Source organism: Zingiber officinale, chromosome 1A (genome assembly GCF_018446385.1).
Source record: "Zingiber officinale cultivar Zhangliang chromosome 1A, Zo_v1.1, whole genome shotgun sequence".
In the NCBI taxonomy this organism is placed as follows: domain Eukaryota; kingdom Viridiplantae; phylum Streptophyta; class Magnoliopsida; order Zingiberales; family Zingiberaceae; genus Zingiber; species Zingiber officinale.
In genome coordinates, this window is record NC_055987.1 from 153,149,953 (window position 1) to 153,163,446 (window position 13,494).

The window sequence follows — 13,494 nt, forward strand, 5'->3', positions numbered from 1 at the left end:
CTCAATTATGACCAGGGTCAGGTGCAAGCAGAACTCGATCTGAGGTCAGGTCTACCTTGGGTGCCTCAATTTTTTCTCTCTCTTTATTTTAGAGAATTGAGATAATGGTTAATTTTCTAAGAATTTTTTAATGAATCATGATTTTTTATTTTAAATTATAATTTTATTATGTTAAAGACATTATATCATCTCCAACCCACAACATCATATTTAATATAATTTTTATACCAAAATAATATAATTTGAGCATTAAATACTAATTCAACTTCAACTCACTCACACCATATCACACTAAAAAAGAATATTCTTTAGGATGTTATATTTTTCTTATTTATAATTTAATTATAATTAAAATATATTAAATAAATTAAAAATAATAATTTTAATAAAGTAAATATTTTCAAAAATGTATAATAAAATAAAAATATGCTACTAAATACACTTAATTTAAATTTATAATAAATAATTAATATTTCTATAAGTAAAATAAAGAAAATAATAATTATAAATTAATTATATTTGATTTTATTAATTATATAATAATATAATAAGATTAAAAATAAAAACCCTCTCCACACCAAATATAGTGTGGGAATAGTACAATACTAACTTGGTGCATGGATCGGAGAGGTGAATGTCAACCTAATTAATTAACCATTAATTAATTAATTTTGTTTGCCTTGACGTCATCACATTTGGATCGTCTTCTTCTCGTTCATCCTGCCAATTGCGGAGACCCAAAAGTCTCCTCATCTTTCTGCCGATGGGAAAAATTCGTTGGAAAATCATTCGTGCTCGCACTGCGTCCGTCCTCCAAATCGTCGCCGATCAAGGGAGACAAGATTGGAATTAGGGTTTGAACTCACTGCTGGTGAAGATAATGAACCTCCAAAAGAGCCGAGTTCGGCTCCTTCTCATTGTTGTCGGTTTAATAGCGCTCAGCATGACAGGTTCGCTTTCATTCGATCCCTTCTTTACCAATTTCTCTCGTTTGTCAGTTCCTCCCCACATAATCGTTGTTTAATCTACAAATCGGACGGCTTTTGTCGATCCCGTTTGGGTTGTCTCGCTTTGGTTTGATTCGGTCATCTCGCTTTGGAGATGATGGATTCTTAACCTAATTTGGCATGGCCAAAGACTTTGTTTCTGGAGCTGTGATTGACGACGTGTTTATGATTTGGGTTTCCAGAAGCTGAAAAAAAATGGAGTACCGGGGCGTTGAACAGAGGGTAGGAGGGGATCACTGAGGAGGGAAGAGCAATTAGGTAAGGCAAGGGAAATCATGAATGACGTTTTTTGGATTTCTTGGTTATTCCTTCCTTTTCCAACCTTACCGACCGTTGAAAGAACACTTTTGTTTTGCCTCCTCTGCCACTCAATGTATTTGGCTACTATACCTATTCAAGATGCTTGCTCAAATTTTGGAAGGGGAGGAATATATTTTGTATCTTGAAGGATGCTAACCAAAGCATTAGAGTAAGAAATTGAGTCTGTAAGTTGTTGGCTAATTGGCAATGAACACACTATTCTAGTGACTAAGTGATTATATATTGATACTTCGGATGAACTTGGGCCCCTAGGTTAAGGGCTTCTTTCTTTAATTGGCACGGTAGGCATTTGATTATGGAGACAACTTTTGAACAATTCAAACCCATTGCACTTATTACCTTTTGAATTAAGATACTGATATTGAAGTATTTCCTTCAAACTTCTGGTGATGAAAACAGCCAATGGATTTGTGCATTGTCAAATTATATCGTTTTGATTTCGCTGGTTATCCTTGTTCTCTTATTAATCGGTGTACACTACACTTGGTATCGTATGATTTTACCTAGGGTTGAAAATTAATGAAAACTTACAGCCCGATTTGTTGTAATGATAAAGATTTTACACGCCAAGAATGGTGTGTGGCGTGCTTGAAAATTCAATTTAGCTGCATGCATAGATAGCTATTGAATAAGATAGCTAATGGAAAATATCAATGAAAGGATTTATTACATACATATCGTTTGATAGACAAGTTTAAGAGTCACTAGAATGAATATTTTGTAAATATATCGATGCAATAAACCGATGTCTGATAATCGTGATACTATTGATGGAGCATTTAGGAAGATAATATTGAACAGAAGCCTAGATTGTGTATGTTCTTTATATAATACTGTGCTAGTTGATTAGAGTGTGTAATTCCAACAATGACAGAGAAAAGAAGAGATGAGAGGTTCAAATATGCTGAACCTATTATTCAATAAGAAGTAGATGAGTGTATTTTCTTTATTTCTTATGGCATCTTGTGTGGGCTTCCTTGCAGCTGAGAAATTTAGGGAATTTGTCGGCGAAGAAATTGCATCCAAAAGTGGGAAGTTCACATTCTTGAACTGTTTCGATATGGGTTCTGGAAGTCTCGCCTGCGTGGCCAAAGAGGGAGTTAAGCTTTACGTATACAACATCAGAAATGCACATGTGGAAAGGGCGAGGGAGCAAGCAACTCAGATAACTCTGACTGAGGCAGTCACAGGGGGGCTGCGTGCCGGTGTGGCCGCCAAGCAAGCACAGAAGGCAGGAAAAAAAGCAGCAAAGGAGGCATCCAGGAAGGCCGAGCGTATTACAGGTCCAATCATATCATCTGGGTGGGATTTATTTGAAGCCATATACTTTGGCGGAACCATGACGGAAGGATTCCTCAGAGGGACCGGCACTCTGATTGGGACCTATGCAGGAGGCTTCCATGGAGAGCAAAGACTCGGAAGATTTGGATACCTGATGGGAAGTCAAATAGGTAGTTGGGTTGGTGGAAGGATAGGCTTGATGCTGTATGATATTGTCTATGGTCTCGACTACTTGATTAATTTTGCCCGACCAGACTAAGGGAGCTTACCTTTCTGTGCTACTGGGGATTCTGGATCTGAAAAACTCTTTTTCTCTGTGATTTGTTTGTTGGCCCTCTTGATAATCACCAGAGATGTGATGTAATACAAATGTTTGAGATTTATGTTTTTTGGACTTAAAATGCTTGTTATGAGTTACTCGATAATAAAGATAATCCGTGTGTGTGTAAAAGAGAGAGAGCCACGATAAGTTATCAATAGCTTGTACGTAGAAGATATGCCATTAATAGTTATTTACCCCAGTTAAAGCCATAGTTAGACATAGAGTTGATACCATCAGAGACAACGTAACGAAACCCACATTTAAAAACAAGACCAGGAAAAAGAGAGAGAGACAGAGAGAAACAAGCCTTTTTTTTTTAATGGAAAGGACGCGGTGACGGGCAGTTCAACCGTGATGATGTCACTGCGCAACGGCATCTCCAGAGAAGACGCGGATGATACGCTCCGTTGGAACGAGGGGGAGATAGGCGGAGAAGGCGTAACCCTTCTCGGAGGAGTAAGAGACGCCTTGGTTGTACTTCTCGGTGAGTTGGGCAGCGGCGGGGAGGACGGCGTGGGCCGCCTGCGAGACAAGGGGCAGGCGGTTCAGCAACCGCCAGAGTGAGACTGCGATTTGCTCCGCAGCCGGCTCGTACTTGGTGTACACGGAGCGAGCGAGACCTGTCGCAGAATTTACTAGGCCGGTGCGCTGGACCTCGCCAGCGGCCGACCGGGCCACTGCTGAAGCTTCCTTGAACGAAGGGGGAATGCGGTGGTCCAACTTTTCAACCGATTCTCCAACCTACACAAGAAAGAGAGAACAATTTTATTGACTTCACAATATCTTGACTGTAGTTTTCTTGAATGTAGTTCAAATTTTGCTACAATGATATCTACTTGTCTTTGATCAAATACAGTAAATTTACATCTTCAGTTAGCGATCTCTCGAACTTTGCAATGAAAAGCAAGCAAAAGAGATTCATCAGTTTCAGAAAAGTGATACAGAAAATTTAAATAATTAAGGTTTAACCAGATTACTTCTCAAGATGTTAATAAAACTATTAACGAATAACATTTTAGCAACCAGAAATATAAAACAATCTAGATCGAAACCGAAGTAGAGTTGCCAGCCATGGATGCCGAATGCAGAACAAGAGTGAGAGAGAGAGAGAGAGAGAGATCGTAAATGGAGAAAAAAATAATGAATAACCTTTTGATCAACGAACTTGAGGAGATCGAAAGGGACGTCATGAAACTTGTCGTAAACAGGTCCAACAACCGCTTTCACTGTGCTCTCGACAGTCTGCACACCAGGCTTCAGAGGCCCCGAGCTCTCTTTGGCGAAAGCATAGACCCTCGCGATGAAGAGTACCGCCTGGATTGCCGCCACATGAAAGAACTCCAGATATCTCAGGCCATCATTGTTCACCGGCGCCTGATCCTTCAACCCACCCAACCCAGTTCGTTAGATCTCAAACAATCCGATAAAGAAAAGATCGAAGGAAAACACACCAATACACTCACATATGGCTCAGTTTGAGCGATTTCAGGGACGGATTCATCATCGGCCATCGTCGGAACAATCGGATCGGGAAGACGAGAGGAGAGGATCGACTAGGTTTTCTGGTTTGGGGGAAGAGAAGAGGCAGCAGCGGATTTAATAAAGACGCCTGGGTCGGGTCGGGTCGGGTCGGACGTAAATAATTCTTCTTCGTATTTTCTGCCTCTTCTAGATGCTTCCTATCAATTAAAATCACCGATTGGTGGGTACTGCAGCGGTCGGTAAGGCCCCACCATTTTATTAAGCAAACGCTTAAATACCCGTAAACTAATCCTCAGCCGTTCGTGCTCGAGCCTTCGATGATCTTGATGTTAACAGTCGGCGTCCAAAAAATCACCGAAGGTAATTTTTTTATTATTTAATTTGTTTACCAGATAAACTTTGAATATTATTATACATACTCTAAAAAAAATTTTCCATTTAAAATTTGTATTATTTCTCTAAACATTTTACTTGGAATGGGTCTACTTGATGCTTCTCTGTTTTCGCAAACTGTTTTATCGAAGTTGTTCTTGTGTCTCTTTATAAGTTTCAATCTTTAAAACTTTTATTTTTATTTTATTTCACTTTAAATGTGCAATTTATGAAAAAAAAATAGTCTTTCAACTTAATATAATCAATTTATGTTATCTTATACTGTAATTTAACATAGATTAGAGGTTTTGAATCTGATTTACAAATGAGGTTACATGTCAAAAACTATCATTTAAATTATAATTCTTTATTTTTTTTAACAATAATTCAATTATTTGATGGAGTCTTAGAAATAATAAATTTATAAATGGGATTACATTTTTATTATTCTGTTAAATGGCCGTATGACATGTTTTTGATATTTTTGTAAATTCATGTTTTCTAAATCCAATTTTTCGTTTCATAAAATTTATGAGATTCAATTTAATTGTGAAAAAGAACGAAGGAATTTTCAATTTAATTGTGAAAAAGAACGAAGGAATTTTCACCGAAGAAAAAAAAAGGGCAACACCGTAAATTTATGTAAACAAAACCCTAATCTTCAAAAATGGCGGTGTCATCTTGCTAGTGCTCGCCTCGACACGACTACGCTAACGTCGGGAAATTGGAACTAAACAACTGCACCGCTTCTCTGCCGCTGCTCACCACCGCATCGGCGAACCTCCTCCACCTCTCCAGCCTCGGCCATTCCCACTTCTCTCCGTCCTCCACTTGCACCGCCTCCCTCTCCTCCTCCTCCTCCTCCTCCTCCTCCTCCTCCTCCAACGCCTTCTCCTCCTCTCCCATGCCAGGGAAGCCTTCTGATTCGGACAGGAGCAACGTGAGACGCCCGTCCTGCCGTTCGACGCGAAAATTCCCGGCTTCCCTGTTGACTCGCACCTCCCTCACGATTAACCTTCCATCCTTCCTCTCTGCCCTCATTTCCCGCTTTTCCGGCATCTGAAGCCACCGGATCGGCGGCGGAAACTCCCTACTCTCCGTCCTCTGTTGCCGATCCAACCTCCTCCGCGTCCCCTGCTGCGGCTGCTCTTTCTCCCCCACTCTTGCCTCCTCCGGCACCATCTCACAGCTTTCTGAGCCAAGGATCTCCGTGCAACCCCCGAAACCGTCTCCCCGCAGCTCTCTCGAAGGCCGCGGGAGCCGGAGCAGGTCGTCTCGGACGTCTCCTGGCAAAGGAAGATGAGTTATTTCGGGAGACATGAATCTACATCCCGCGCCTCTCTTGTACGGCCCAGTCAAAACTTTCACTACAAGACAAAAATCAAGACCTCAAATTCAAATTACTTCCATCTCACCCTGCCACCTTCCACCGCCGGGGAAGGAACTGCTGCTGTTGCTGCTGCTCCGCCGCCGATCTCCCTCCCACTCACACAGGTACATCGATCCCCTTCTTCTCCCGTTGAAGACGAGTTAATCCCCCATTGTCTCGATGTATCCGTCGTCGCAATCAATCCTCACAAAAAAATACGAAATCAAACACTCAAATTTAAATTACTTCTCGAGTCCCTCTTACTCCGGAGAAGCAACTGCTGCCGCGCCGGCGCTCTCTCTCCTTCCCGACCGCGGGAAGAAGAGTTGGGTTCTTTATTGGGGCGGAGTGCGATATATATACAAGGGGACCGAAGAGACATCCTAGCCGTCCTTGTGCGCCGCGCAGATTAATAAAATTAACCCTGTCATTGCCAGTTGCGTGGATTAGGGTTAATTTAATATAATTTCATTAGTTCCCTAAATGGTAATTAATATAGTATAATCCTAATTTATACGTGTTTCAATGCGCTTGATTAGAGGAGATGAAGAATTGAAAAATTAAATAAAGAAAACTTCATCTTTTAGTGTACCAGTAAAAAAAAAATAAACAAATCAAATTAATTAAATTTTTAATAAAATCGGAAAATTTGAATTGATGAAATATTAATTAATTAATTTTTTTTACTGTATTAACTAAAATTTTTAACAATAATATGGATAGTGATTGAATTTATCCAATAAAGTTATCTTTTCTTGAGATTAGATTATTTTCATTCAATTATTGAGAGCAAGATCTGTTGAATAATACGGCCAAATTCTACCAAATAATATGTCCATGTTTATCTATTCAATATGCCAAGGATAATCTTTTCAGAGATAGAGAAGTAGTCTGAATTAAAATTATAAATTAAATCAGATTTATTTATTGAGTTGATCTGAGCTGATAATCTCAAGCTATTAAGTAGGAAAAAAAGATCTATTTAAGATGATAGATTTATTTGTTGAGTTTACCTAAGCTGATAATCTCAAGCTGTCAAACAGGGGAAGCAAAGCTACTTGAGATGGCTAAGCAGGCTGGAAAACTAGACTGCCTTGTATACCCGAGTGCAGACTTTAGATTGCCAAGTCCGAGTGAAGACTTATGACTCCCAACTCCTGAGTGCAGACTCCTAGAGCCGTCAATTTGGATTAGTCCATCGGGTTGGCTCGCCCCGCCAATTAATTTAGGCAAATTGGGTTGAAATTTTTCAACCCAAGCGCCCCACTATGGGTCGACCCGCCTAGGCTTGCGACTGGTACAGATCGGCCCACTACGAGCTTAGGTTGGCCCACAGTTTGAGAAACACTTATAAACCAAGTTTTATGTCAATTTATTATCTTTCTTTATTATAATTTTGAATAAAAATAGTATTTTTCATCAAACATTAGTACTCCTTATGTCTATTTATATTTAAAATACTTGTTTCTGAATATATTTGACTTATGAAATTTTTTCGAAGTAAAATGTTGAAGATATAAAAAATTTTAAATTTTTTATGGGCCCGTGGGTTGACTTGCCTAACCTGCAACCCGTCTTGGATTGAGTTGAGTTGGGGATTTCATAATCAGCTAAGATGACGAGTCGGCCCACCATGTCCAACCAAATGGCTGGCTTACCACGGGCCAACCCACCCCGTCATGGGTTGGTCGGTCTGATAGCTCTACAAACTCCTAATTGTCGAGTTTGAGTGCAGACTTCTGACTCCTTATTGTAAACTCCTGACTGCCAAGTCTGAGCGCCGACTTCTGACTTCGAGTGTAGACTCCTGAATTTGAGTGCAGGAAAAAAGATGTAGAGGCATGCTTTCAAGTAGTTTTCTTAAAATATATTCGTCCTTGTCTAGCTGTGCTTTGAGGTTATGACGGACGTCCGTTTCCTAAGATACAAAGGGAGAACCACGTACAAAACTAAGCACTGGTTGTTCGTGGCAAACTAAGAAACTACCTGATTGCTATCATGAGCAAACCACCGAGCGGAAATGCACAACGGAGAGACGATTTGAAGGAACAACGATGGAGGAAAATCTTTGCTATTAGCTCTCACTTTTGCGTCATCATCCTACTCAAGACTATGATCTTCTTATATAGGGGCACCGTCTCTCATCTGCATGGAACACTGAGTAAAAGTCATTCAATGCCCAAGGCTTAATGATAGTCATTGACCCTTAATTGTCGACCATTAATATTCAGGAAGTTACGAAATCACCATTAATGATAGTTAATGCTTAAGTAATAAGCAAAAAGAATCCATGTGGAAAATGTCGGTTGTACTACTTGGGCAAATTTTGCCCTAATTGGTCTGACATTATGTAAGTAGGTCGTGATCATACATGAGTCAACTTGGTTCAGTGCAATCCAAGCACTAGATTTGTACCCCTCCCCTTTCGCACTCACTCATGAAAGAGAGTCTCTCCCGATGTATTTATTTACATCATACATGTATGTACAATAATATAAACTAACACTAAGGCCATGAAACTCCCTATGTAAGACTAAAACTTATTCACAATGAAGTTCTTCCACCTCTTTTTTCCCATTAACAGTTCTAATGGATCATTCGAGCAATATAATCAAGTTCACCCGAGCAACAAAAGTCCTTGACGCTATAGTACACTGTAGTAACAACTCTGCTACAATACAGGTTATAGTAGAGAGAATGCAGTGCTTGGAAAATCATATTTATCTCCCGATCAATCAAATCAAAGTCTCCAGAACTATAGTAGCAGCATGCTATAGTAAATGCTATAGTAAAGAAGATACAATATTTGGGAAATCATATTTATCTCCCGAGTAATCAATTCTCACATGCTTCAGTATACTACAGTAAATGCGACAATGCCAACTTTACTATAGTATTTTGGAAATCAAATTAATCTCCCGAACATTCTTAGACACTACAGTAACAACATCACTACAATAAAAACTACAGTAACTATATAGATATAGCGTTATGGGATAGTCTTCTCTTGAGCAATCACATTCACAGTAAATGTTACAGTACCACTATGCTACCGTAATGTGAAGTTATAATGTTCTCGAGATCAATTTATTCTCCCGAGCAATATGACAAAGGTTCATTGAGCAATATAACCAAGTTCTATCAAATAATATAATTAAGTTATGTCAAGCAATATGGTTAAAGTCCACTGAGCATCGGAGATATCTTTTGTTGAGCATTAGAGATTCTGAAGTTTATAGTTAGAAATACTTGATGATCAATAAATGGAGAAGCAACTAGTGGATGTCAGAGGTGATTCCCTTGATGCCTTACTCATCTTGCATGGCAACCAATGAATGGAAAAACAATAATGAAGTGTCAGAAATCTCGTCTTTACTCACTGAGGTAGGAAGAAGTAAAAAAGTGCAAAAGCAGATGATGTGGAGATTCCCTTCGGATATCTATATAAGCACCAAAAGAGAGTTAGTCAGGGCGGTTGGTTCTCTTATTCTCACAAGCAGAGGCAGCTCCTTTCTATTAGTTTTCTTCTCCATCTTCTTCTTTAGTCTTCTTCTTCATTTTCGGATCGATGACTAACTTAAGCATCCAAGGGGTCATGCCGATGAGCCGACCCAAGCCCTAACTTGTGTCATATCTCAGGACATTGGATCTCACTGTAGGACCGTTGGGCCGGCTAGAAGGGTTGGTAAATAACCTGTCAATTAAAACAGACAACCCTTTCTCGAACGATTAAGCTAACACTTGTAAAATGAATTAAGCAGATAAATAAAAGCATAAAAGAAAAGACGAGGCACCAGATGTTTACTTGGTTACAACCGATGTGGTTGTTAATCCAAGGAAGAATAAGCTCAAAAACTCCTTCAGGCGGAGAAGCCTCTTACAGCGTTTAGGCGCAGAAAACAGAAGCTTAACTACAACTAAAGCATACAAGTGTTTGGAAATAGAATGATCGTGATTGTTGAAAAGCTTCTGGACCAATGCTATATTTATAGCCTTGGTCGGGGCGCCTGGAAGGGTTCCGAGCGCCCTGGGGGGGATAAAATTTATCCCCCAACGGTTGGATCGAGTCAAAGCTCGATCCTGTGAAAAAGTCACTTCCAGGCGCCCCGGACAGCTCCGGGCGCCCCGGACAGTTCCGGGCGCCTCGGAGCCAAAAGTCAACCCAGTTGACTTTTGGTCCGTGCTCTCTTCTCCGGTTCAGCTCGCCTCTGGTCCGGATCTTTCTGCTCCGGCTCCGCTTGCTTGGGTGATCTCTGACATCCGGAATAGGGCTCACCCGAACCCATCTTCCGGTCTTCTCGAGCAGCCTTCCGTTTCGGCTTCTCGTCCCTCGGAATCGCTGCATGTTTCCTTCTCGTCCACCAGCGTACTCACCGCAGTCTTCGTCCCTTGGTCGCACCCTGTGTCGACCTTCTCGCTAGCTGCGTCTCTTGCTCCCCCGAGCAATCTTCCGCTCCGGCTTTCGTCCCTCGGAACCACCGCACGCTTCCTTCTCGTCCACCGGGGTATTCTTCCGCAGCACCTCATCCCTCGGACTGTCGTCCTTCTCGCTAGCTGCGTCTTCCGCTCGAGTACCTGTGCTCCTAAGTTCCTGCACACTTAGACACAAGGTTAAATACAACGCAGGACCTAACTTAACTTGTTGTTCACACCAAAACAACCTTGGGGTTCCAACAATCTCCCCCTTTTTGGTGTGATCAACTCAAGTTAAGCTAGGGTTAAAAATAGATATGAAAAATTAAACAATGTTCAATTTTCAATAACGTGCAACATGATAGAAAAAATGAATTCTACCTCCCCCTAGACTTATACTTTCCCTCTTCTCCCCCGTTGATCACAATAAAAATGGGGTTTGAGAAAAAAATCTAAGGGTTTGACACTTAGAAAGATTATAGAAATCTATTTCAATGATTTTCCGAGAAAGCATATTTCCAAGTTAAGGAAAAAGATTTCTAAGTCAAAAAAAATTTCTAAGTTTTCACAAAAAAAAAACTTTCTAAGCTCAAAAATTTATGCAAGAAAATTTAGGAAGATTGATAACATTAAAAGAATTTTCTATGCATTTATTTATTTTAATACTTATATTAAAAAGTTTTAAATTTCCATTTCAATTTATTAGAACTTCTTAAATCACACTTTTTCAAATTTAAAGCCACAAATATTAAACGTGCAAAAAATTGTATCATGTTAATTTCTATAATTTTTTGAATTTCTACTTCACAAAAATATTTCAATGGCATAAACTTGATAAAAATTTTCGACAATCTAATTTGTAAAAATTCTTTCGGCAATGTGCAAAATTCGTTTGAAAGAATATTTTGTGATAAAAATTCTAATTTGCAGGAATTTATTAATAAAAGATTTCTTAATCCGAAACACTTTTTCGATGGCTCAATTTCTAAATCGCAAAACTCTTTCGAGAAAGTAATTTGTAATTCGAAAAAATATTCGAAGAAAGTTTTCGACAACACTTCTAATTTGCATAATTCTTTCGAATAAATGTTTTGCAATTTACAAAAGTTTTTCGATAAAATTTCTAACTTGCAAAATTCTTTAAATAATATTTTTGATTTGCAAGACAGGTTTGACAATTGATTTTCTAATTCGAAAAATTCTTTCGATGATTCAATTTCTAATTCGAAAGACTCCTTAGGCAATTTTTCGATTGAATCATTTAATTGATCAGAGGTTCGAGTCCATACCTTACTTACCTTGTCGGTCATTGGTTCTCTCCTTGTTGAATTGCTTTCTTCCGAAGTTTCTCCCCCTTCAACGATGCTCAGTGAAGAAGGGTTTTCTGTGTCCTCGAGATGTACTTCGGTTGTTGGGGCTGTTGCGGACTCTTCAGATGACGGATCAGTGTTGGAGTTAGCCTCGACTTGTTCTTCGTAGAGTTTTAAGAACTTTTCCCAAAGTTCTTTTGCGCTGTTGTATTCGCCAACTCTATCGAAATCTTCATTTGGTATTGCGGTTAGAATGTGAAACTCTGTCCGACCGTTTGCCATTGACTCGTCACGCTGCTTCTCGTTCCAGAGGCGTAGATCGAGTTCTACTCCATTCGTTGTCTTTGGTGCTTCATAACCTGTTTTCATTATTAGAGAAATATCAATATCAGAGTTAAGAAATACAGTCATTTGTTGCTTCCAAGAAGCAAGCTCCCCTTCGAATGCTGGTGGATAGTTGCTAGCTCCGGCCATTGTTTTGTTGTTTCAGACGACGGTTAGTCCTTCTGAGGCGTCTTGGCTCTGATACCACTTGTAGGACCGTTGGGCCGGCTAGAAGGGTTGGTAAATAACCTGTCAATTAAAAACAAACAACCCTTCCTCGAACGATTAAGCTAACACTTGTAAAATGAATTAAGCAGATAAATAAAAGCATAAAAGAAAAGACGAGGCACCAGATGTTTACTTGGTTACAACCGATGTGGTTGTTAATTCAAGGAAGAATAAACTCAAAAACTCCTTCAGGCGGAGAAGCCTCTTACAGCGTTTAGGCACAGAAAACAGAATCTTAACTACAACTAAAGCATACAAGTGTTTGGAAATAGAATGATCGTGATTGTTGAAAAGCTTCTAGACCAAGGCTATATTTATAGCCTTGGTCGGGGCGCCTGGAAGGGTTCCGGGCGCCCTAGGGGGGATAAAATTTATCCCCCAACGGTTGGATCGAGTCAAAGCTCGATCCTGTGAAAAAGTCACTTCCGGGCGCCCCGGAGCCAAAAGTCAACCCAGTTGACTTTTGGTCCGTGCTCTCTTCTCCGATTCAGCTCGCCTCTGGTCCAGGTCTTTCTGCTCCGGCTCCACTTGCTTGGATGATCTCTGACATCCGGAATAGGGCTCACCCGAACCCATCTTCCGGTCTTCTCGAGCAGCCTTCCGCTCCGGCTTCTCATCCCTCGGAATCGCTGCGTGTTTCCTTCTCGTCCACCAGCGTACTCATCCGCAGTCTTCGTCCCTCGGTCGCACCCTGTGCCGACCTTCTCGCTAGCTGCGTCTCTTGCTCCCCGAGCAATCTTTCGCTCCGACTTTCGTCCCTCGGAACCACCGCACGCTTCCTTCTCGTCCACCGGGGTACTCTTCCGCAGCACCTCGTCCCTCGAACTGCCGTCCTTCTCGCTAGCTGCGTCTTCCGCTCGAGTACCTGTGCTCCTAAATTCCTGCACACTTAGACACAAGGTTAAATACAACGCAGGACCTAACTTAACTTGTTGTTCACACCAAAACAACCTTGGGTTTCAACACTCACGAATGAAGGAGGTCGATCCATCTTTCAAGAGAGAAGGAGCCCGAGCGAGCGAAAAAGGAGACCATTACATTTCTATTCGATTTTTAAAAACATGT

At 40.4% G+C, this 13,494-nt stretch overlaps 2 protein-coding genes across 3 annotated transcripts; one reads left to right on the forward strand and one right to left on the reverse strand.

The window, feature by feature from the left end:
• The first annotated feature begins 727 nt into the window (after window positions 1-727).
• Window positions 728-3,010, forward strand: LOC122038026. Its single transcript, XM_042597568.1, has 2 exons — window positions 728-950; window positions 2,312-3,010. The coding sequence occupies exons 1-2, from the start codon at window positions 881-883 to the stop codon at window positions 2,866-2,868; spliced, it is 627 nt and encodes a 208-aa protein (XP_042453502.1). The 5' UTR covers window positions 728-880; the 3' UTR covers window positions 2,869-3,010.
• Window positions 3,011-3,169: 159 nt separating this feature from the next.
• LOC122038025 (stress-related protein-like) lies at window positions 3,170-4,554 on the reverse strand. Of its 2 annotated transcripts, none has more exons than XM_042597565.1 (3): window positions 4,395-4,554; window positions 4,081-4,311; window positions 3,170-3,672 (listed from the first exon to the last, which is right to left on the reverse strand). In XM_042597565.1, exons 1-3 carry the CDS (start codon window positions 4,440-4,442, stop codon window positions 3,292-3,294), a joined length of 660 nt encoding a protein of 219 aa, XP_042453499.1. In that variant the 5' UTR covers window positions 4,443-4,554; the 3' UTR covers window positions 3,170-3,291. The 2 variants fall into 2 exon arrangements, with proteins under 2 accessions (XP_042453499.1, XP_042453500.1); XM_042597566.1 differs by having other exon boundaries at window positions 4,081-4,305; window positions 4,395-4,550.
• Between the last annotated feature and the right edge of the window lie 8,940 nt (window positions 4,555-13,494).

Coding starts and splice junctions, on each gene's coding strand:
- LOC122038026 (XM_042597568.1), top strand. CDS start 881: ATGAACCTCCAAAAGAGCCGAGTTCGGCTCCTTCTCATTGTTGTCGGT. Junction 951..2,311: donor AATAGCGCTCAGCATGACAG/GTTCGCTTTCAT, acceptor GCTTCCTTGCAG/CTGAGAAATTTAGGGAATTT.
- LOC122038025 (XM_042597565.1), bottom strand. CDS start 4,442: ATGGCCGATGATGAATCCGTCCCTGAAATCGCTCAAACTGAGCCATAT. Junction 4,312..4,394: donor TCGCTCAAACTGAGCCATAT/GTGAGTGTATTG, acceptor GGTGGGTTGAAG/GATCAGGCGCCGGTGAACAA. Junction 3,673..4,080: donor TCAAGTTCGTTGATCAAAAG/GTTATTCATTAT, acceptor TTTCTTGTGTAG/GTTGGAGAATCGGTTGAAAA.